The sequence below is a fragment of the Glycine max genome, chromosome 15 (genome assembly GCF_000004515.6).
Source record: "Glycine max cultivar Williams 82 chromosome 15, Glycine_max_v4.0, whole genome shotgun sequence".
Taxonomy (NCBI): domain Eukaryota; kingdom Viridiplantae; phylum Streptophyta; class Magnoliopsida; order Fabales; family Fabaceae; genus Glycine; species Glycine max.
This window is the reverse complement of record NC_038251.2, coordinates 5,860,243-5,883,779: the sequence shown is the minus strand read 5'-3', so window position 1 is coordinate 5,883,779 and position 23,537 is coordinate 5,860,243. Positions and strand designations below refer to the sequence as shown.

Here is a 23,537-nt window from a genome sequence, read left to right as displayed (position 1 = left end):
CCCCCCCCCCCCCCCCCCAAAAAAAAAAAAAAGTCGTAGGATTGTATGCGTTAGTGAGTTTACTCAAAGAATAGATAGTTATAACTGTTTGGCAGTGATAGTTATAATTGACAAGGATAGATTTTTTTTTTATCGGCAAAGATAAATAATATATATTGAAAGAAGTACCAGGGGTACTTATAATACAAAGGAGATCCATATAAGTGGTTCCACAATCAGACATTGATATTCTGAGGGGGAACCAAGCTATGGATACAAAATGCATATGAATTTACATGTATAAATCTCATAACTATGCCATCCCCTGCTGATACATAAAACTTTGTGGTAGATTACTTGACCAGTGATTGAAATGCACTGTGAAATTGACAAGGATAGATGCAAAGAAAGGAAAAACAATAAAGTACATAAAGAGAAAATCAATAGAACAATAGAGAGATACTCAAGAAGAGTATTCTCTTACCCTCCCCCCTCAAAACTACAGGTGGCTTAAACACATTGAGCTTGGTCCTCAAGGGAAGAAAACGAGTAGGAGAGGCTTGGTCAGAAGATCTGCCCACTGATTGAGGCTAAGAATGTGTTGCACAACCAATTGCTTAGCTAGAACTTTTCCTTGACTAAAACAAATGAATTTCCATGTGTTTGGTTTGTGCATGAAGAATGAGATTATGAGCAAGGTTGACTCCATTGAAATTATCACAGTAGATAGTAAGGGCGAGATGAGGCACTGCAAGTTCTTAAAGTAAATTCTGGATCCACAAAATATCTGCAGTAGCTGTGGCAAGATTGTGATATTCAGCCTTGGTACCTGACGTGCAACAAGTGTTTGTTTTGGAGACCAAGATACAAATTAGGACCTTGGTAATAGCATATATTAATATTATTCACTCCAAGTGGCAATCAGTTATCATTCTGATTTCTGAGTTTTATTGGTTAACATGAACGCTTCTGCAATGCACCCTTCAAGAAATGAGCATCAATGTGCCAGGCTTTAGTAGCCGTTGATTATGCACCATTTATGCTTTGATAATTTACATATCACTATTATCAGTGGTTAATATAGAAGGTACATCCACGCATAACTAGGAAGTTGGAAGGTGCATGTTGGATGCCTTGTTGGGGTCAACATATTTTCAAGAAATCTTCATCTAGACCAGGAAAGAAAAAAGGTGAAGAACTTTTCTTTCTTTAGAGGCTCAAAATGCACTAGTGCTGGAGCTTTTCTTAGTAATGCCCAACATGTTATATACTTAGACCTCTAGGTAACATATGCATCTTAAATTTGTATTTGAACATATTGAGATCTTGAGCTGACAAAATAAAGGATCAATGGCAAGCCGTATAACAAATGATCAAACAAGCACATAGAATCTTTTATAGCTTTAACCAACCAAATTAAACAAAAATGATAGAAATTATCCCTAGTGTACAGGTTTGTAATGTTGATCATTTGGTGCATTACTGCTGTAGTAACTGACATTGAAATGAAGCATGTCATTTGTATTCTTGTGAGACACTACTTAACTGTATAATGCTAGATTCCTGATTTACATTTTCTGGTCTTGCATGAAAGAATCACAGAAAGTAAACCTTATGTCAGTCAATTTTGAGATTTTCTCCTGGAACTGTTTGTGCTTTAACAGCACCTTGCTTAATGGTTCGACATTCTCGGCATGGTGATAGAAAAGACTTCATTTTCTGGCCAAACCCTGTCCTTGTCACCGTGCTTTTCTTGTTTGCATGTTTGCTTGCTTCGTTAAGTTGTTCGTGATATTTCATATTGCTGCCTGTTTTACTGCATGACATCTTACTGCTGCTATGGGTTGCTAGTAATGAGCTTGAAGAACTGGGTAGATTTCTGATCAGAGACTGATTTGTTTGGATGGCAAGTGCTTGTGGTTGAAGTCGACCATTGGAAATAAGTTGGTCAGCAGGAGTGATCTTGATTGGATTGACAGCAGAATTCAAGTTTGCTTTAGTGCTGGTAAATTCAAATTCTGAGTCATGCTTGCTTACCTGGTAGTCTTTAGCCCGGTTAGGAGAAGGGAGCTTTGGTTGGTGGTCTTGAATAGCAACAAGGCCACTAAAAGAGAGCGAGTCCAATGAATATGAAATGCTATCATACGCCACATGTGAGGTGAGCTTGTCCATTGATTTATATAACCAAAATGGCTATGTGGGTTGAAAACTTGTATATATATGCAGAAACCTGCTAGACGCTGGGACCACTTTAATGCAGTTAGAATGTGTTCTGCTGAGTTGAAGTTGTTTTGGTTTTATATTTTTCTTTTTGTTGTCCGCTTTGTGGTGGAGGGGGTAAAGCCAATACGCATATTGAATTTTAGGGGGCATTTCTTGAGAAGTTAACATGCTATTAACTTTTCGGTCTCCAAGTTTGAGTAGCCAATTGAACTGAGTTTGGGTATGGAGTTTGTCATCTTTAGTCGAAGTATTTGTCACATCTTCCGTTTGGTCAGTATATTCATTTAGGAGTCTGCGTATGGGTGGATATTACGAAGGTAGAGTGTACATATATAAATATATATTCTTTCTGAAGGTCATTGTCAAATCTCAATCAGCTTATGATCCTACGAGGATGGCAAGTGATGGTAGATGAAGAGTGGACAAATGATTTGTTATTTCTTTGCTGTTAAATCATCACAGTTAATACGTTTCCTTGTCGTTTTCTATTGTTTTTACATTAACATGCAGCTACATTACCGACGTGCGACGGTTGCTGGACACTAGCCCAAGTAGTCATTGAAGTGTCATGTTAATTTTCATTTTGTAGCAAGTGCATACTTGCTTTCTTGAAGGGGTACGAGTGTAACTGCGACCCTTGGATTGAGAAGGAATCCAAGTTTCGCAATTATGCTTGATTTTAATCACCGAATAGAAATAGCTTTGCATTTTTATTTGAGGTCGACTGGTAAAAGGTACAAAGAAGAATACTAAGTGACCAGTGTCGAAGTATGATGATATTGACAACGAAGAGGAAAAGGAAAATTCTAATATTTTTGGATTTTCTCATTATGATATGTGATTTTTCTGCTTATTTACAATTTACAATATGTGGACTTGAAAGTCCAAAGGTGAATCAACCTTCAATTTGTTTCCACACTATTCGACTAAAAATATAGTATATGATTTTATGTGGCCCAATAGATTAAAGTTATAGCTTAAATTTTGTATTGTATGAGTGATAGTTGAATCCAAGATTACTGCGCTCTTCAATACATTAAATGCATTCATGGGCTGGGTTGGTTCGAGTTTTGAAATTTCTAAACCAATCCAGTAGTAAATACTCTGGTTGAGTTGATGTTGAAGTATTTAAAAACAAAATGAAAATATTACCAAAAAAAATCCATTGGTGTTGGAACTAGCTAACAAAAGGGTTGGTGTCGATCTATTGCTCTTAAAAAAAAAGTCGAAAGAAATATTTGTTTGGATTCATTAGCCTTGTTGTAATATTAAAGTGTGTAACCCAACTCAATTTAATCGGATTAGAGGCTTTCATTTTGTTGTTTTCAGTTTTTAGTTTGCTTCATTATAGTTTTAAAAATTTGTTGTCAATCATATTATTTTTCTTTAAGTTTTTACGAGCTTTTAGGCTAAACTTAGACTGGATCATGACCATTTCTAACTAAAATGGTCTAGATTTAAGTCATACTCAAATCATAGTTTAAATCTTATCAAGCAAATTCAAGTCGAACTAGTTGAGAATTACATGTCAAGATAAACAAAAAACAAGAATCAATTCAAGCTTCTGAAATAAGGTTTGAGTTCACTGAAAGCCTATTATGTATGGGGCCCTTGTGGAATAAGCTCGAATTAAGCCATGATCAGGTCAGTCTAAAAATGCCCATATTTAAATTGTGTTCAATGTTTAAAGTATAAGCCTTACATTTCATTGAACAAGTTCGAACTAGGTTGGTTGTGAGTTTGATTTCGGCTTTCAAAATAAGGTCCAATCGGTGAAAGTTTCATTTGCACTTTTTGTGTGGGTTACGCTCAAATTGGGCTAAAAAGGTTCAAACGTATTTCGTTTAAAAATATTAAAGTTGAAGCCCAACATTTCATCAAGCTAGTTTGAAGTGAGTCTCTTGTGAGCTCAATGCTAGTTGCGAGCTATAATAGGTCGTGTAAAAAAGCCAAGATTCAATCCAAGCTTTTATGGTATGAAGCTCACATTGTACAAGTTTTTTTGCAGACTAAGTTTTGAACCATGATTAGATTGGGTTATAAAGTCCGAATTTAAATACTAAGTCTCACGTTTCACGAACGACTTTCAGTTTGGCCCAATCACAAGCTTGAAGCGAGTCATTGGTTATAATCCAAATTCAATTTGAGCTTTTAAATGAAACTCAACCCATTGTGTATGAGTGTTTGTTGGCCCAGCTCACTAAATAGACCCATATTTAATTCTTGATCAAATTTTATAATCCAAATCATACATTTCATCAAGAGTTTAAATGGGTTCAACCCATTTTTGCCACATCTAGTGGATACTAAATAAAGATCAAAATTACCGAACAAGAAGGTGAAGGAGAAGAGTGGAGAAAAAATATCGAAGGAGACGATAACTTAAAATCTAAACTTGATGTATATAGGTAAAAAGAACAAATAACTTTATTTATAATTTTTTTTATTGTTAAAAATGTTATTTATAACCATATGTAACATCTAACTATATATATAGTCAAACATTTACAAAATTTTGCAAAGAAATTCAAATGATTATTTATAGTTTTATTTTTAAATATGATAAAATGATCATATAATACTTTCTTTTTTGAAAAATAGAATACAGTAATTTGATAACTAATTATGCATACAATAATGAATTACTATGATTTGTCACTTATCACCGTGGAAGGACAAACTTTCCTTTGAAGGAATCATCTAGAGTAGAGACATGAGTCATGACCATTGCATAATTATTAATTAATATTTAATCTTAGCAGTAAAAGAAAAGATAGCAAGCAAGAAGGAATGTGGGGTCCACTATGAATTGAAGTCCTGATCCCATCACCTTGCTGGATCTGAAGAATAGGACAAAGGAGACAAGTAATTATAATTTATCATCTGTACACTTGTGAGGCAACCCACTACCCAAAATTATAATTTATATCGCGGGTCCTACATCCACATTTACCAAGTCTTCATCCTTATCCAATTCTCTCTCTCTCACTCTTTCCACCCCATTTTTGTCGCTATATCCACTCCCCATCAATAAGTTACACTTGGAAGCAGCAAAACACTCCATGCCACTTTGGTCAGAGATATTTTTATTTTTAGACATCATCACTAACGATCACCCCTCTATATATATACAGCCTGCACAACCTCATTAGGAACCCCCCATTACTCACTTTTCATCCTTCGATCATACACTTAGTTGCTTCCAATTAAGATGGTTCTGCTAGAGAAGCTCTGGGATGATGTTGTGGCTGGCCCTCAACCTGAGCGTGGCCTTGGCAAGCTCAGAAAACTCACCACCCTCAAAACTAGTACGTACCCTTCTTATATATATATATATAGATTAATTCCTAATTAACTATAATACACATATAGCTATTTCTAATTAATGTTTTTAGAATTTTGATTAAGAAATTAAAAAGATAATTTTTTTTTTTATTGGAATGGACAAAATTTGGATGTTTATGAATTTTTTCTTTTAATTTTTTATCAATATCTAAGGAGACTCATTAGTCATTAGATAGATCCTAACATATCTCTGTAGCTAGAAAGAGAGAGAGAGAGAGAGCTAGCTAAAACTAAATATTTGTAATTAATTAATGTTTGATCCTTCATGTAGTTGATGAAGGAGAAAGTAGCAAGCTGCAGAAGACGTTGTCGATGCCGTCGACACCAACAACCCCGATGACTCCGACGACTCCAACGACACCGGGATCGGCCCGTAAAGCTGACAACGTTTGGAGGAGCGTCTTCCATCCTGGGAGCAACTCCGCCACAAAGACCATCGGTGCTCAGATGTTTGACAAACCACTTCCCAACACTCCCACTGTCTATGACTGGTATATTATTGTTTGTTGCTACGTTCTTTTCCCCATGTATAACTAATCAACAACTTAATTTGCATGCATCAAGTGTTGAGAAACTATGAATTTTATTTTAGGATTTTATCTCACACTCCTAGCCTAGGATACCTGGGATACATAATAACATGTTGATTCATCTTTTTAACTAGAATTTTAAGAATTTAAGTTTAAGTTTATGAATTTTTTTTAAGACTTTATCTCACACTCCTTTCCTAGGATACATAATAACATGTTGATTCATCTTTTTAACTAAAATTTTAAGAATTTAAGTTTAAGTTTATGAATTTTTTTTTATTTTATTTTAAATTATGTGATTTTTCTTTGCTAAGTTGTAAAAAAAGGATTGGGGTGATGTGAGCCGTTAGATCATGTGAGAAATCAACGGTTGATATATATGTATACTGTGGTATAATGAAACGTGTTGTACTATGTGATTGCAGGCTGTACAGTGGGGAGACCAGAAGCAGGCACCGCTGAAGCTGAAGTCTTTAGCTAAGATGACCGTGGGTTGCATGTAAATATTGTCGTTTTTCGTTAAGCATCTGCCACGTTTGCAGCTACTATTACTATTATGTGTCGGGAATTTATTGCTCCGTTGCTGACTCAAACATAATATTACTAGCGTGTTTGGTTTTTTTGAGCAAGTGAATGTAAAAATGCTAAATAATTCGTTAGTATGCTAAGTTTTGTTAAGCCAGATCTGCCTTGAACTTTGGCGATTGGTTAATCTTTTTCTCCCTTTGTTAAATGATTAGTATTAAAATAAATAAATTTTTGTTAAAATCTTATGTTGTAACTAGTTGTTAGTGCCATCTGTATTTATAACTAAAATATAATTACATGTTCAAAATTGTGATATGTTGAAAGTTAACGATATTTTTCTGTGCAATAAAGAAAAGTGGTGATATTTTAGAATGCCGTGGGATTTGTTTTGGTTAAACATCATCATAGTAGAATATAGAATATTTAATCAGTGAGATAGGTATGATCTTTATAGATTCGCTCAATCTTCTCGTACAAAATTGGTGGCTGTCCTAATCATCCATATATAATATTTAGTAATAATTGAAGTTTTTGGGATTCACTAACCTTCTCATTTTATAAGTAAATAAATGATGTAATGGAGACAGAGATATCTTATCCGTAGTTTGAATATCAATAATTTAAGATCAGCCCGTTAATATCGCGAAACCTTGACTTTTCTGTTTTGATATTTAACTTTTAGGAAGAAAAAGAAATAAATTCGATATTTAACTTTTGCGTATTGATTTGTATTTTGGACCAACCTAGAAGCTTATCCTTTTTTAGAGAGAAATTTTTAAATTTAAATTAAAAATAAAATAAAAGAAAAAATAGAAAATTTTGTTTTTCTAAATGCATATTTCTTTTTAATTAAATAAAATAAAAAATAAGTTATTATCTGTATTTTTTTTCTCCTCGTTGTCTTGCTTTTTCTTATCCAAACAAAAGGGAAGGGGGCCTACCAAGAAAGCTTATCATAGACTTTGGAGACAAACGTCGAATAGAAAACACTGTTGTTGAAATTAAAATTCTTTGACAAATAATTTGAACTAATGATTATTTTTAATAAAAATATTTACGCCTTATTTATCTATAGATTCCACTATTTTGGGTCACATTTCCCACGGGCATGGGTTTAAATTCCGAGTAGATCATCTTAAGTGAGATTTTTAATTGAACTTTTTTCATTAAAAATCTCCACCATCAAAATTTCAAATCACCTTTTTTATTGTTTAAAATCTCTATTTTTTTTTAATTATATGAGAGTTGTAATTTTATTGGATAGAAATGCCACATAAGGAGATTTAAACTCGTTTAAATTCTCATGACACCTTTTTTTCAATTGACTGAAATTGCTTGCTGATTGGGCTTTATACAATAATATTTTAGGTAATAACGTCCTAATCAGTTGTATTGAAAATACTTGGGGGTTGCTATGTACCACACAATTGCCTGATTTTTTTTCTGTTTTTTTCTTTTATAAAATTAATACAGATTTTGGACAATAATTCATAAATTGGGGACAGGAAAGAGGAGGTTGTGTGCATTGCTACAGTGGTGGAAGTTTCCACGAGGAGAGCAGGGAGGCCGGTGTAGATATAAAGAAAGGATGAAATTAGACAAAAAATGTATCAAACAAAATACCGATTTAACTAGTTTCCCCTTTTTTTTATTTAACAAATCGGATACTTGATAAACTTGTCCACTTTAATATAATTTATCTTTTTATTTTATTTCATTTCTTAAGTAAAAAAATATTCTTTTAATTTATTATTATTATTTTTCCTGTAAGTGACCTGATATTATAGGTAATTTAAATGCTCCATGGGTGGTCCACTTTCTGGATACTTCACGGTAACCATATTAATATCATTGTGCGGGGGTCATGATAGTGTAATTAAGTTATATAAACATGAGTGTTCATATATTTGGGTGATCCATGAATTTGACAGAATCCAAATGCATTAGTTAGTCAAGATACGGGTTGAATTTGACTGATTCGTTTTAATTTGTTTTTTGTTTTGGGTATTGAATTTTTATTTTTAAATTTGGAAATTCAATAATTTAGCATATTGATGTAATATATATATATATATATATATATATATATATATATATATATATATATATATATATATATATACTATTTGTAATTATTTATTTTCAATTTCATTTTTTTAAATTAAAAAAATATTAGAAAAAAATATGTTTTGGATCTTCGAAAAATTTGGAAGATATTAATTTCATTTTCATAAAAATTTTCATCTTAATTTAATACCAGTAAAAATAACATATTTTTGTTAATTCTCAATATTAATATCATATGATAATATGAGGTGACTAATAAATTTATTTATACGTATAATTTGATTATAAATAAATTAAATATTTTATGTTGGTTATAATCTTGAAAACCAATTAAATAATTTATAGTGACTAAAACCATTCCTTCAAATTGCAATTTTTAGTATTTTTTTGGATAATTTTGTTGTATTTTCTAATGAGATTACGAACCAAAATGAAGCTACAAATAAGGTACTGTTGGTACTTTAAAGAATTTATATGCTATTATTTGATTTAAAAACATGATACGTAAGGAATTTCATTTGCCTTATATTATTCTTTAACGCGTCCATTCTCTAAGAATTGTTTGCTTTCGTGTTGATAAGTACAAACCTAACAAAAAATTACGAACCAGGGAACAAAATAGCTTAACAATCACATCAATTTAAATCAAGAGTCGTCTGTGTATCTACTGCAAAAGTAGCAAATAAAGTGAACGGAATAAATTGTAAACAGAAAATCATTAAAATGGTATCAAATTTTGTCACCATTAGTCCTATGACTTGTGAAGCATCATTTGCACAATATCAAATCAAATAGTAGAGTACAGCATCCCTTAGTGCAAATAAACTTTTTCTCAGCTACAATATATCAGCATTATAACTCAACATTGCTAGACATGTCACAACATTCATGCCTCTCAAAATCTCCTCCTTGGGTTTTGCATCCTAAAAACAGCAAGGATCTTTTCTTTGTTATCAGATCTTCTTATGCTACTCACTGGCAACGGTATAGCCTCTAAGCCCATTAACCTGGCTACAACCCCTGGTTTACACCACACCACACTCTCCCCAGCCAAAGTATGTGGCAAAGACATACTCTCACCATCACAAAACCTAAACTTGGAACCTAAATCATTATTCTCTTGTATTGATCCTTCCTTTAGTCTTCTATCACAGCAAACTGATCTTCTTCCTTGTATGTTCACAAAACTGTGGTTCATAGCATCTCTACCGCCATCAAGTGACAACCTTGGATACTGATTCAAAGCTTTCCTTGTAGGCCTCAAAATGTTGGAGTCATTCACACATGACATCCTTCCCCTCATTCCACTGAAATCATCACTAAGCTTAGCTTCTAACTCAAATTGCATCATGAGATCCTGCAGTGCTAGTGAACTTACCTTGCAAGTATCATTCTGCTTGTTGAGAGTGGAGGTTGACCCTTCACTATAGCAGCAACTTCTGATGTCTTTCTTCATCTTGGTCTCATTCTTAAGGAGGAATAAGACATCCCTTCGTCAATTATATATGTAAGTCCAGAGAAAAAGAGAAGAGAGGTGCATGAGCCTCAATGGGGTATTGAGTTTTATTGCGAATAGAGAGAATTTGTTAGATGAATTAATGCATTGAAAATGAAATGTCAATGGCTTAATGAATAGGAGCGGTGTGGCACTCAATGGAGCATTGCTACTGAAGAAAAAAAATCGATGAGCCTTAATAGCACACAAGTGATAGATATGGTCATCATAAGGAAGGAAAATTCACTGGTATATAGTTCGTTTCTTTGGTACGAGTTGCTTAGGATTTTATAGTAGAGTGGACGTGTCAGTATGTGTAATGCATATCATGGCTCACCGGAATTTGGTTGAGAAATGTAGGTCATTTATTAAAGTAGAGAGCGGCAGGGGCAGAACCTTGCAATCTTGCACACTATTTGATCAATGAGCTCGTCTTCTTTACAACAAACTTGTGCAGCATTTAATGCGATAAATTATTTAATGCTTTATAGAAGAAAATAATTGTGCATCTTGTCATACCAAATTTATGATAAAATAAATTTTAAAATGAGATTAAATATAATAATTTAATTACAGTAAGTATTTTTTTTACATTATCATTGCTTTACTATAATTAAAAATTTGTTAATTTTTGTAATAATTACTTAAACATTATATTTAAATTAGTCAACAGTGTAGAAAATTTTACATAACAATAAATAAAATTAAAGTCTAATTGGAGTATGATAAAATATATAATTAATTATTTTATGACTCGATGAACAATTACTACATAAAATGCTATTTGATTTTAAAACAGAGAAGACAAACTCTTATGCAATTGGGTTTAATCTCTAGTTATGAATCATAGATGAAAAAAAACTAAAGAGAAAAAAAATATTGTTTGTATATATCGTGTATTTGATACCTTTGAGAATGATTTTTTTTAATAAAGGAGAAATCAGCGGTGTAAAAAGTATATATCATGTTTGACTTCTACATCAATTCTTTAATAATTGATGTAATTGTTAAATGACTGATGAAGAATGTGAACCCGTTACATTTGTCGAAATATCTGAATCGGTTATATCTAAAGCGATGAAGAAGGTTTTTTTATATCGATCATCGTATAACGGATGGATAAACGCTTTTAATAATGTTTAAAAATCAATAAACTACCTTCTAACAAACAAAATAGATGTCGAGTTCCAAATATTTAGTGCAGGAATGTAACACCAAATAGATAGAACAATATCATCAAGGTTCATATAATAAAGCAATAGAGTGTCATGTAGAATATATACCAAGTTGATTCAACAAAGATTAAATCCATATGATCTTTGCAATGTATAGGCCAGAGTCAATCCAAAGAAAACACAAAATCAGAAGTTGATTTGTGATCAACTAAGTCACTTGCTCAATCTGCACCACAAAATACTTGTAGAGAGAATTTGGTGGTGGAAGCTCTAGGTTGCAGAAGTAAATTAAACCATGGTTGAAGGTGCCTTTAAGGTATCAAATAATTCTCTCTCTCTCTCTCTTTTTTACAGTAATCAAATAATTCTCTTAACAACTCTATAATATTGTTAAGAGGAATACTCAAGAAGTAACAACCTTAGTGACATTGTATGCAATTTTTGGGTGAGTATCGTGGTGACACAGACTTGCAATAGCCAACACAAGTTATATGGATAGACATTGCCCCTTTCCAATGAAAATCTGTTCATGATCTGTACCATTGGCGGATACACATACTGGGGAAATTGTTCCCACAAAAATTATTTATTTATTTATATATGTATAATAAAAAATCTTTTGTCCCCATAAAAATTAGGTATTTTCTATACAAGATAATTTCTTTTAAAGGAATATAAAAGTATAAGAAAAAAAATTATAGAATATTTTCAAATTATGAGTTGAAAATAATTGTAATTAGTTGAAGCTTAAATTAAATATTTTGGATTTTTTTGGCATGATATTATGTATTTTGTAAAAAATTATGATATTTTTTGTGAAAATATTATAAACAATTTAGTTAATTATGTTTTTGGTGCTTAAATTTTTTTGTAAATTTCACTTGTAGTCCCTAAACATTTTTTTAACGTATTTGGTTACTTAATAGCAAGAACTAAAATCATTAATAGAGAAAAAAATATAAGAACAAAAAATACTAAAAAAAATTGATTAAGGGCTAAAAGTAAAATTTGCAAAAAAAAAAAAAAATTGGACAAAAAATATAATTAACCTTAAATTATTTCGTCCCCACTAATTTTTTGTGGACACGTGTTGCTTTAAAGCAGGTTATGTGAATTGATGCACATGATGTGAAGATACCAAGGCTGAGAATCGGTAGGAGGTGGTGCTTAAAACTCAAGTAGAGTATGTATGAGATAATTGAGTTGCAACATATGCCCGCAGTTGCTGAGCTGATCCAAGCAAGGATGGAGTGAAGTTTTGTGTATATTTTACGTGTGAACTGTGAAGCCTTGTTTGAAGGAGGAGGTTGAGATGGTTGAACAAATGCTTCATCAAATTGTATCTAGCATTGAAAGGCCTCATGACCATATTTGAAGCATAGTTGACAAGTAGGCCCATGACCATAATTGTGACCACTCAAATTTCTTCCTCCACGATTAGGGAACTGAATTCCACCATAACAAGAGGCAGATTGTGATGACGAGGTGTTTTCTGAATTATTATCATGTGGTCCATTAGTAACATTCTCCATAACTGAATGAGAAGTGAGATCTTGACAATTCTTCCCAAGTTGAGCTTCTTGAACCAATTAAAGTGATCCAATATATCAATCATAGATATTGAATCCAATGTTTGTTAAATTATCATTACAAGTGAGTTGTATTTCTATGGTAATCTTTCAAGGATGGCATCAAAACTTATTATCGTGAAAAGATTTCAAAGAATCAAAGAAAAACGAAAGAAAATTAGATATTATTGACTCAAAATACTTTGATACAACACATGACAGAGAGTAAAAATGCTAGGTGGATAACTGTTGACAAATAATAGAAAATATAATTAGCTCCTTAATTAACTATCACACAGATTTATACAACGAAACAAACTTTTTATCCAATGCAAAAGAAACGAAGTTGTTGTTCTCTAGGAACATCCATTATGGCTTCCCTTAAATAAAAAAAGATTATTTTTAGTAAAATAACTTTTTATTTTAAAATTAAATATATTTTTTATATTTTTAAAATTTAAAATGCTCAAAATATTATTTTTAATCAAATAGTTTAAAATTTGTGAAAAAATCAAGATATGTAATAATTTTTAAAATAATAAATAATAAATTTGAAGCATGTTGATAGAACACGATTAATGTTTAGAAAAGGGAAAATTTCAGATTTTTTTTTATTTTAGGTTAATTTAATAGTAGTATTTTAATTTTAATTGATGAAACTTAAGAAAAATAATATTTAAAAAAATTTAACTTATAAAAAATTAAAAGTAAGGAAAGAAAAATATTTAGTTATAATAATTAAAAAATCACTTAAAAATCCATAACAATAAATTAACTATTATAATTAAATTAAACCACGTATATATTACTTGTAGCCGGAACTTCAAAATGAAGGTCATCATCATCAATTCATCATACTCACTGTCCCAAATTCCTCTTAGGTCCCAACCCAGTAACTATGATTCCATCGGAAACCGTTAATTTTGCTCGAAATTTCGCAGCTATGGTCAGAGTTCGTGGCCCTGTGAGTTTCTCTTTCTCTCTTCTACAACGCCGCCTACTCTATTATCACCGCTCACTCAGCTTGCAATTAACTTTTCGGGACCCAAAAGGGTTAAAGATGAGAAAACACGCTTTTCATCAATACTGGTTTCTAACCACCCGTAATCTTATTTTTGTTTTTGTTTCTCAAAGTTTTGTTTTTTATGCACTTATGGCGATGAGTTTTGGTTTTCTCCTTCTGGGTATGTGTAGTTCTGGTGGAACAACTCTTTCAGCTTCTGGGATGCTCGTACCTGATACCCTTTGTGATGCTCAAGTAGCTGGGTGTCTCTATGGTGATAACTGTGAGGATAGGGTGTTGGTTGTGACGGTTGCTTCAGTTGTTGAGCCTTTTCTGTCACCTCAACAGAGAGACAATATTCCTCAGGTTGGTGCTGCTAGATTTAGGACATATTCTGGATAAACTTCTCTATAAGAACTTCTAGGAGAGGATATTAAGAAAAAAGAAATGAAATGAGCTTTCCTATAAGCTAAAATTAGCTTATGCATAAGCTTATTTATAAAAGCTTTCTCACATTAGCTTCGCTAAAAGATGATTTTTAACTTATGCATAAGCTAATTTTAGCTTATAGAGAAACTTATTTCGTTTCTGTTTCTTATTTTCTTCTCCTAGAGGTGTTTATGTAAAAAATTATCTAAACATGCCCTTAGTAATTGGTAAAGTTCAATGGATGGCTTTCTTTGTTTTTATATTTAGTAAACTTGTTTTGTGCGTGTGCATTTTAAATTGTGTTACTTGTGCTTTTCAGGGTAGGCCAGACTTGATTTCTGGTGTTCGGATTGATGTTATGACAGAGGAAGCCAATGAAAAATCCAATCAGGGAACTCCTTGTTGGCTTGCGGCAGAGCTTTTGTCATTAGTAGGCATTTTGAACCTTTTAGTTCCTTATTATGCTGTCATCTAAACAGTTAATGATGTGGTGCACCTGACACTTTATAATTTATAGAGTAATATACTCATCCTTGTGAATGACATGTGTTTAGATGTCGAGACTCGTAAATGTACATGACTAGGTTAGTCTGATGCCATCTTAATTCCTGACATTATGTCTGGATTGTATATGGATTTTTCTCTTGATTTCATAGGTTTCTGACACAGCTGTTCATTTTCTTTAGAAGGTGATGGTGAACTTTTGGTTCATGCATCATCTGTTTTTGGACAACAAAATAATATCAGGGTTCATGTGGTGTGACTTCTGTATGATGGTTCATTTATAATTTGTAACATTTGTTTCTTAACATGCTAGGATTGTTTTTCCCTTTTTTATACAGTTTTTTCAACCATTATGTGTTAGTTCAATGCTAATAATATTTCTGCATCATGCAGGTTGATATTCCTGCTTCATCCAATTGTCTCCAGTCACTTATTGAAGCATCTTTGGGTTTGCCAGAGCATGAATGGGAGGTTGGTTGGTCTTTGGCATCTTACAATAATGATTCTCAACCTTCCAAAGATTTTTTTCAAACTCATCCTTGGGTTAGTTTTTCTTCATGAATGTGCTTTCTCCTGTTGCTATTAATAAGTTTAGTCTATAAATTTGTACTTGTACGTGAAGAGATGTCCATGTTGAGTAATGAAATAGGAAGTATGATGGCTGAAACTTGTTGTGGTTTGGATGTGTGGAGAAGACCTGTAAAAGCCTTAGTAAAGAGAGTAAATCAATTGAATTGAATCCCAATTGCTAGAGAAAGAGGGACAGAGAAAAACTATAAGGAAAAACACTAAGAAGAATTTAGAGGTCAATGATTTATTTATATACATAATTTATGATTTAACATTCATGTAGCTGATATCATGTAGAGTTCTAAGCCAAAAGATAAGATGCATGCATATTGAGAATTGAATTTTTATGACTAAGGTTTAGGTGACTTAAATATAAAGTGGAAAATTGCATTTTACTAGATGAACTTTAGTTGAATGGATGCATTTGAAGTTGTTTTTGTTTCAACTTCCAAGAGAGCTTATTTATTATAGTTGGTGACAATCTTTACTATAAATAGAGAAGAGAATTAATGGAGAAGCACAACACATGAAAAGAGAGTGTGTGAAAAGAGAGATTGTGAAACAAAGTCACTTTGTTGAGAGAAAAGTGTTTTTGTGTGAGAGTGTTATCATTTCTTGTAACCACTGAGCGTGATACTCGGGTTTGTAGAGTGATACACTATTTAGGGAGGGTTACAATCTTGTAATCATTATTGTGATAGTGAAATATTTTTGAGACGGTTCTGTGGATGTAGGCAAAAGGTGCCGAACCACGTTAAATTCTTGTGTTTGTTATTATTTTTCTTACGGTGTAATCTTTGTTGTGTTCTCACGATCCTTTGTGGGTTTGAATAATTTTATTTGTGTGAGCGTTGATTACCCAACATATCACATAATGTAAAAAGACTTCATTTAAGTTTAGAAAGTTACACCTTGATAAATATGTTTTGAACTTTTGATATTCATATTATGTTTTTGGTTGAATGCTAACTTAGATTACTCATAATCTCTGTATTAGATCCACTGATAATTAGGATTTACCTATGTCAAAAATGTGTATTATTATGTAAATGTCTTGGTTCAATGTATTATGTAAATAGTAGGAAAATTGTACCTTGTATTTGTTACATTTATTAATTAATATTGTGTTCGGTTATACATCTAGTTGAAACTTGAAATGCACATTTTCAGCATAAGCTCCTCTTTTCTCTCTATCTGTTTTTCTCAACATAGTATCATACCTTCTAAGACCTAGTAGTCTAGTAGAGAGTGATCCTTAGCTTCATTCTTCTAACTAAAAGTTGAGTTGAAAGCACAAGTTAAAGTGGGCCTATGTGTTGTTCATGCTTCAAGTGCAAACGGAGTTTCTGTGAGGGGTCTGGGGGCATGCTATTTATAAAGCTATTCATGGGTCTTTACCTAATGATTCAAGGTTTTGGGAAAGTTGTTTCTCGACAACCTTAATTGTTATTATATTTGTATATTTTTGTGATAAAATTTATTGGTGCAACTGCAAAATATCATGGTTTTCATTTGTCACCTCATCTTAAAAGTGGTTTTCTATACTCTTGTGATCTTCTGCTTATTAAAGTATCATTCTTCTTGATGGTGTAAATTGCCTTTGGAATAACATCTCCATGATCATGATGTGTAAAAGGAAACTTAACATTTTCAGATGAAGAATGATAAATCTTAATGAAATTTCAGGAAAGATTGGGCGTGGGAGTATCTGGCAGTGCAAGTCTTATGTACAAATCACTTACTCGAATGGCAATTTTCAGTGTTTCTTTATCTTTCAGGGTATCTTGTTTTTATTTATCTTATTTTCTCAACTTGGATTCCTTGTAAAAACCATTATTGCAACATAATTACCCACAAAATGATTTTTCTATTGGTATTCTTTGTTGGCCCACTGAGACTAGTGAAAATAACTGGTTGGTGGTTTTATTAGGACTTGCTGGATAGTAAAGTATCTGCCATGAATAAAAAGGGTGATTTTCTTCTGGCAGTTGGATCTCCTTTTGGAGTCCTGTCACCTATGCACTTTTTTAACAGGTATTATTATTATTTTGTTTGGATAAAAGAAAAAAAAAATAGAAAACAAAATCTGGCAGTTACTTCAAAAATGGTCAAACTCTTCTACTTGTTCTTTGCCACTTTATGTCAAACTATTTCCATGAGATGTTGGGATCACCTTTGTGTTGAGTTGCACAAGCAGTTATTTTGTCTCTATTACGGCAGTCAGTGCAGTGAATTGGATTGCAATGTTTGACAAATTTTGTGTCTTTCAGTTCTTTGATATGGTTGCTTGCTTGAATCAGCATCTCTGTAGGATGCATTGCAAACTGCTATCCTCCTCATTCATCTGATGGATCGTTGCTGATGGCTGACATACGCTGTCTTCCTGGTGTGAGCCATTTCTCTGTTGCATAATCCATTGGTCATTTATGGAAGTGGTTCTGGCTCTATTTTGACACTCTATCTACCAGGAATGGAAGGCAGTCCAGTTTTCAGTGAGCATGCATGTCTTATTGGTGTCCTGATTAGACCATTGAGACAGAAGACGTATGGAGAGGAAATCCAGGTACCATGATCGCATTCTCCTTGGTCAACATTATCTAATCCTCCTCCAATTTAACACATCATGCAAAACTCTAGTATTTGGTAACAGCTGGTGATTCCTTGGGATGCCATTGTGACTGCTTCTAGTAGCTTGCTGCGAAAGAGGCCTCAGAACACACAGAAAGGGTTATGTAATCAGGGGAAACTTTTATGCTGCAGGAAGGGTACCTTTTTCTGACACTGTCAAATTAAATGTATGCTCTAGGAATATACACAAGCATTTATATTTTGGTAGCTCGTCACCATTACCAATTGAGAAGGCAATGACTTCTGTCTGTCTTGTTACTATTGGTGATGGAGTATGGGCATCTGGTGTTTTGCTTAACAGTCAAGGTCTCATACTTACAAATGCTCATCTGTTGGAACCGTGGAGATTTGGGAAAGAACATGTAAATGGTGGAGGATATGGAACTAATTCAGAAAGAATTTCTTCCATGTTGGAGGGAACTGCATATCTTGTTAACAGAGTTGCGAGCAATCAAGTTAGTCAAACTTCACCATTGAAGATGCCAATTCTTTATCCTTTCGCTGCTAATGAGCAGGGGGGATATAAGTCGAGTCCAACTTATGACAACCATAGAAACATTCGTGTACGTCTTGACCATATCAAACCTTGGGTTTGGTGTTATGCAAAAGTAGTTTATGTTTGTAAAGGACCATGGGATGTTGCCTTACTGCAGCTTGAATCTGTTCCAGATAATCTTTTGCCTATCACAATGAATTTTTCTAGGCCATCCACAGGATCACAGGCATTTGTCATTGGCCATGGATTATTTGGCCCAAAGCGTGGTATGTCCTTGCTGATCCAGTTGATAAGTTTCTTTCTTGGTTAGATGTCCTGCTATAAAATAGATGTTAATGTTGCTCATAATCACATATCTCCATGCTGAAGTTCCAATAAACTTTTTACTCTTCCTCATTTTTATTTGATTGTGTTTGGAGTTCCTGCTTCAGCAGTTCCAACTATATTTACTGGGAACTACAACAAAGTTGCATTCTGATGGTACCAGGCCAATCTCTTGTTTCATTACTCTTGTAGTACAAATGCACCACTAGGGATTGGAGCCTAGCCTCTCTAACCAACCACCGTGATTATTCCTCTCCCTAATTCTAGGCAGTCCAACTCTATTTATAGCTGACTGCTAACTAACTAACTGCCATTAACTGACTTGAACGGTTACAAGGCTAACTAACTAACAGTTACAAAGCTAACTACTAACTGTAACTGATCTTAGTCAGCTACCTAATCCAGGTTCTGGCTGCTGCTCTGACTTCCTCTTATACTTGTCATGTGTCCTTCCTTCATACACTTGCGTAATCGGTAACCTAACAATACTCCCCCCCAAGAGAGCCACCTTGTCCTCAAGGTGAAATGCAGGAAATTGCTGCTTCATAACATCAACCGATTCCTGCTTTTTCGTCTTCTTCATCTTGTCCTTCTCCCAAATAAGGACTTGAAATTGTTTATTGGGGCACATATGACCAGGGCCAAATTTCCCATCACAGCGGGAACAAAGTCCTTTTTCTGCCCTTTCTTGGAACTCCGCATCTGACATCCTCCTAAAAGGCCTACCTTTGTATGCCCCAGTGGACTTCACACTATTTGATTCCGAGCTCGAACTCGTCTCTCTTGTTTTTGCCGTGGTGCCTTTGTTTCCTGGATCCCACGTTACAGTTCTTAAGAAACTATAACTTCTAGTTGGACCACCTCTATTACCTCCAACATTACCTTTTTCCATTAGTGAATTTTTCTCATCTATCCATTGCGCATAGTCCATCAATTCAGGGAGGGTGTTTACTGGATGCAACTTTAACTCTGCCCTCACCACTTCTTTTAGTCCATTCAGAAATATGCCTTTCAAATACTTAGGTTTTGTTCCTCTCAATGGACCTGCATACAATTCGAACTCCTCACGATATTCTTCTACTATTCCTTCGTGTTTCAGACTGAGTAGTAACTCGTAAGGGCTTTGGTTCATTGAAGGTTGAAACCAATCACAGCATTCTTGAAATCTGTCCAATTAGGGTTTTTCGCGCAAAATTCCCACCACTGGTACCAGGTTAGTGCCTTTCCTTCCATTGCGACCATGGCTGCTTGGATTCGATCTTCTTCCTCTACACCTTTAATCTCGAAATAGCGTTCCACCTTATTTGTCCAACCAAACGCATCTCCTCCGTCAAAAATTGGAATCTCAAGTTTCCGCCACTTTACCTCTCGATCGCGATTTTGCTGTTCTACATGGTCACGATTGTCTCTTCCCCGATCGGTGCTCGACAAGATCCTCACCTCTGCCATTAGCTCCGCCATTTGCGCCTTCAGCTCCGCTCGCTCGATGCGTTCCTCTTCAAACAATCGCTTCAAACTTGCGACGTCCTCAAGTGTGTTGATCATGCCTTCGAACCCTCGTTCCAGAAATTCCACACGCGCATCCATGTTTCCTCGCGTTGAAACCATGAATAGCTTCACGTCTCAGAATCAAAATTTTGCTTTGATACCAGTGATGGTACCAGGCCAATCTCTTATTTTATTACTCTTGTAGTACAAATGCACCACTAGGGATTGGAGCGTAGCCTACCTAACCAACCACCGTGATTATTCCTCTCCCTAATTCTAGGCAGTCCAACTCTATTTATAGCTGACTGCTAACTAACTAACTGTCTTTAACAGACTTGAATGGTTACAAGGCTAACTAACTAACTGCCTTTAACTAACTTGAACAGTTACAAGGCTAACTACTAGCAGTTACAAAGCTAACTACTAACTGTAACTGATCTTAGTCAGCTACCTAATCCAGGTTCTGGCTGCTGCTCTGACTTCCTCTTATACTTGGCATGTGTCCTTCCTTCATACACTTGTGTAATCGGTAACCTAACACGTTCTCACAAGAGTTGTGCAAAAAATGAACGGGTGCTTATGATGTATCTGCCTGCCTCTGGTTGGCACAAATGCTTTTTCTGAACGTGTTCAGGATTTGTCAGGCTTTTGCTTTTTTTATTCTATTGTTGTATGTATCATTCCTACCTTTCAAAACAAGGTGGAACAAGCTTGTTTTAAAAACCATCCAGGGTCATATGCATCAATGCAAATGACATTTGCATGAAATGGGATACATTCCATGATGTTCTTGAATTTTTTTGGCTATGACATATGTTTCTATATATGATAATTTGTTGTTGGGGTTATCGGTCTGATGAGTTGTATCCGATTTTATAAAGAACCAATTCAATTGCTGTGGGTTTTCTTTCTATTTTTTTGTTTAACCTTGGAAGTCATCTATTTTCATTAGGATTCTTCCCATCTGTTTGCTCTGGTGTGGTAGCAAAAGTGGTTGAGGCAAAGACTCCTCAATCTTATCTGTCCATTCAACCTGAGCATCTGCACAACCATGAGCACTTCCCAGCAATGCTCGAAACAACAGCTACTATTCATCCTGGTGCTAGTGGTGGTGCTGTTATCAATTCAGATGGTCACATGATTGGCCTGGTTACAAGGTAATGCCACCAACTTTAAATATAATGTTACCACCTTATCCTATTCCTGTTTTGAAATAAGAATATGAGTAGGTGGTCTATTATTTGATTTGATTTCCATGTGGGTTGGATTGCCAGCAGGATATTGTTCTCAGGCAGCCTATAATCTACAAATCGAAATTTGCCTTACCTTTTGACTATATTCATGTTTTGAAGACAATAATGATCTTTTTGGATGAAATTCTTTAGCTTTGAGACTTTCTGTCTCTGTAGCATGAGACTGTCTTTTCTTGTGATCCTAATTTACTCATAGGAGCTCAGCCCGCTCTATCTGGTCCAATTGTTTATCTGTGTAATATAAGCTTTTGTGATTTTAATTTTCTTTCTTGATTGTTCCTGAATGGTTGTAGATTAAACTTCCATCTTTAATTAGATGTTTTTGAAACAGCAATGCAAGGCATAGTGGAGGAGCAGTAATACCTCATCTTAATTTTAGCATTCCATCTGCTGCTTTGGCACCCGTCTTCAAATTCTCAAAAGGTTTGCTTTTTAACCAATTGTTTAGTCCCAAAATGAATATTATCCATGGTGTTCCCACCTCACCTCTCCTTGTCTAAAAGTACCAAATGGAACACAACACTAAATGACAACAATTAGTAACATTAGAAATAAGAAATCTAGGAAAACTTGTTATAATAGGAGGCAGAAATACAAATTATTTTCCTACTTTGTACCCATGGTATGTTGACATCTGATGATGCGGCTTTTTCCACTGCAGCCATGCAGGATTTATCACTTCTACGGATTCTAGATGAACCGAACGAATACCTTTCATCTGTATGGGCATTGATGCGGCCATCATATCCTAATCCTCATCCTATGCATGATCCACCTCAGTCTGTTACAGACAATAAAAATAAAGAGAAGGGTTCTCGGTTTGCTAAAGTTTATTGCTGAAAGAAAGGACATTTTCAATTCTGGAAAAAGTGGAGTGATTTCTAAGGAAGTTATTCCTAGTAAGTTATGATCTCTGATGAAGTGACAAAGTTTACCTGAATGACCATGGCAAAGCTTTGCCAGCATACAACTTGTCAATGTGTACACTTCCTATGATTAAAATCTTTGAACTGAAATCTTCTGCCTTGGATTGTTAGCCAAAGAAAAATCAAGGAAATAAATTTTCTAGAACCTCTAAACGATTATACTTGTACTTTATTAAAGTTTAAAACTGATTTTACATAAGACAGTTATTTTTGTCTTATAGGAGAAACTCTTGATGGAGTTATTTTGTTCAATAACCCAAGCATTAAATATTTTGATATCATCTCAACGATGATGCACATCAAGTTTCAGATAAACTAAAAAAAATAATTAGGTAATTTAATAGTCGACATTTACTTATATTTAAACAAAATATTATTTGCTAAGTTGATTATAATTAAATATCGAATAGTTTTAAAATTTTATAAACTTTCGTAGATCTGATTTATTATAAGAATTTTCAATTTAGCAATTGGATTATTGAAATTTGATTTATACAGAAGGGTTGTTGATCAGAGCAATTTTGTCAAGAGTTATTCCAAGGGTAATTTGATATCCCACAATCTTACTTTTTAAAGTGCTTTTACTGTTATTGTTATGCTTATGCACTCTGTATGTAAATGATAATGGTATGTCGCATCAGTCATTTCCCTTATAAATTGTGATCCCTGAATGTTATGGAAATAAAAATGCTTTTCGTCTTATAAGGCATTGGCATTCCCATAAGTTAATTATTCTAGAAAGGCCAGGAAGACATTTAGTTTTATATCGTATGATTCTGGAGCATATGGGATTCAATGGTTGATATTACAAAGGAAAACATTTAGTTTTAAGTCGTCATATATTTGTTGATTCATCTTAACTAACGGTTGTTTTCTAAATTTAAAATTTCAACTGTGCTCCTTAGTTCTGATTTGTATCTTGGTTATGTATGCAGTCTTGTTAAGAATCACTCTGATTATGCAATACTTGTTTTTAAAATTAAAATTCCTCACTAAAACATGATTG

At 33.8% G+C, this 23,537-nt stretch overlaps 4 protein-coding genes and 1 pseudogene across 8 annotated transcripts in view; 3 read left to right on the top strand and 2 right to left on the bottom strand.

The window, feature by feature from the left end:
• LOC100819734 (protein FRIGIDA-ESSENTIAL 1) overlaps window positions 1-3,014 on the top strand; it is a 14,112-nt gene extending 11,098 nt beyond the window's left edge. For 3 of the 4 annotated variants that reach the window (XR_005888772.1, XR_005888771.1, XR_005888770.1), the window contains one exon: window positions 1,831-3,014. The gene's annotated coding sequence lies outside the window, so the exon portion shown is untranslated. The remainder of the gene's footprint in view (window positions 1-1,830) is intronic. The other variant, XR_005888773.1, reaches the window with a different exon arrangement.
• LOC102663331 (uncharacterized) lies at window positions 1,350-2,151 on the bottom strand. Its single transcript, XM_006597390.4, has one exon. It carries the CDS (start codon window positions 2,149-2,151, stop codon window positions 1,597-1,599), a length of 555 nt encoding a protein of 184 aa, XP_006597453.1. The 3' UTR covers window positions 1,350-1,596.
• Window positions 3,015-5,277: 2,263 nt separating the features above from the next.
• On the top strand, window positions 5,278-6,975 carry LOC100305548 (auxin-repressed superfamily protein). Its single transcript, NM_001249991.3, has 3 exons — window positions 5,278-5,510; window positions 5,819-6,038; window positions 6,503-6,975. The coding sequence occupies exons 1-3, from the start codon at window positions 5,414-5,416 to the stop codon at window positions 6,537-6,539; spliced, it is 354 nt and encodes a 117-aa protein (NP_001236920.2). The 5' UTR covers window positions 5,278-5,413; the 3' UTR covers window positions 6,540-6,975.
• A 2,316-nt stretch (window positions 6,976-9,291) lies between these two features.
• On the bottom strand, window positions 9,292-10,535 carry LOC102663199 (uncharacterized). The gene is made up of 2 exons (XM_006597389.4): window positions 10,051-10,535; window positions 9,292-9,979 (listed from the first exon to the last, which is right to left on the bottom strand). The coding sequence occupies exons 1-2, from the start codon at window positions 10,062-10,064 to the stop codon at window positions 9,568-9,570; spliced, it is 426 nt and encodes a 141-aa protein (XP_006597452.1). The 5' UTR covers window positions 10,065-10,535; the 3' UTR covers window positions 9,292-9,567.
• Window positions 10,536-13,731: 3,196 nt separating this feature from the next.
• LOC100818125 (glyoxysomal processing protease, glyoxysomal-like) lies at window positions 13,732-22,684 on the top strand (annotated as a pseudogene). Its single transcript, XR_001385111.3, has 12 exons — window positions 13,732-13,999; window positions 14,105-14,279; window positions 14,662-14,772; window positions 15,240-15,317; window positions 17,103-17,195; window positions 17,347-17,450; window positions 17,717-17,802; window positions 17,885-17,979; window positions 18,067-18,806; window positions 21,305-21,509; window positions 21,937-22,028; window positions 22,267-22,684. The product of XR_001385111.3 is annotated as a glyoxysomal processing protease, glyoxysomal-like (transcript).
• The last annotated feature ends 853 nt before the right edge of the window (window positions 22,685-23,537 follow it).

Coding starts and splice junctions, on each gene's coding strand:
- LOC102663331 (XM_006597390.4), bottom strand. CDS start 2,151: ATGGACAAGCTCACCTCACATGTGGCGTATGATAGCATTTCATATTCA.
- LOC100305548 (NM_001249991.3), top strand. CDS start 5,414: ATGGTTCTGCTAGAGAAGCTCTGGGATGATGTTGTGGCTGGCCCTCAA. Junction 5,511..5,818: donor ACTCACCACCCTCAAAACTA/GTACGTACCCTT, acceptor TCCTTCATGTAG/TTGATGAAGGAGAAAGTAGC. Junction 6,039..6,502: donor ACTCCCACTGTCTATGACTG/GTATATTATTGT, acceptor ATGTGATTGCAG/GCTGTACAGTGGGGAGACCA.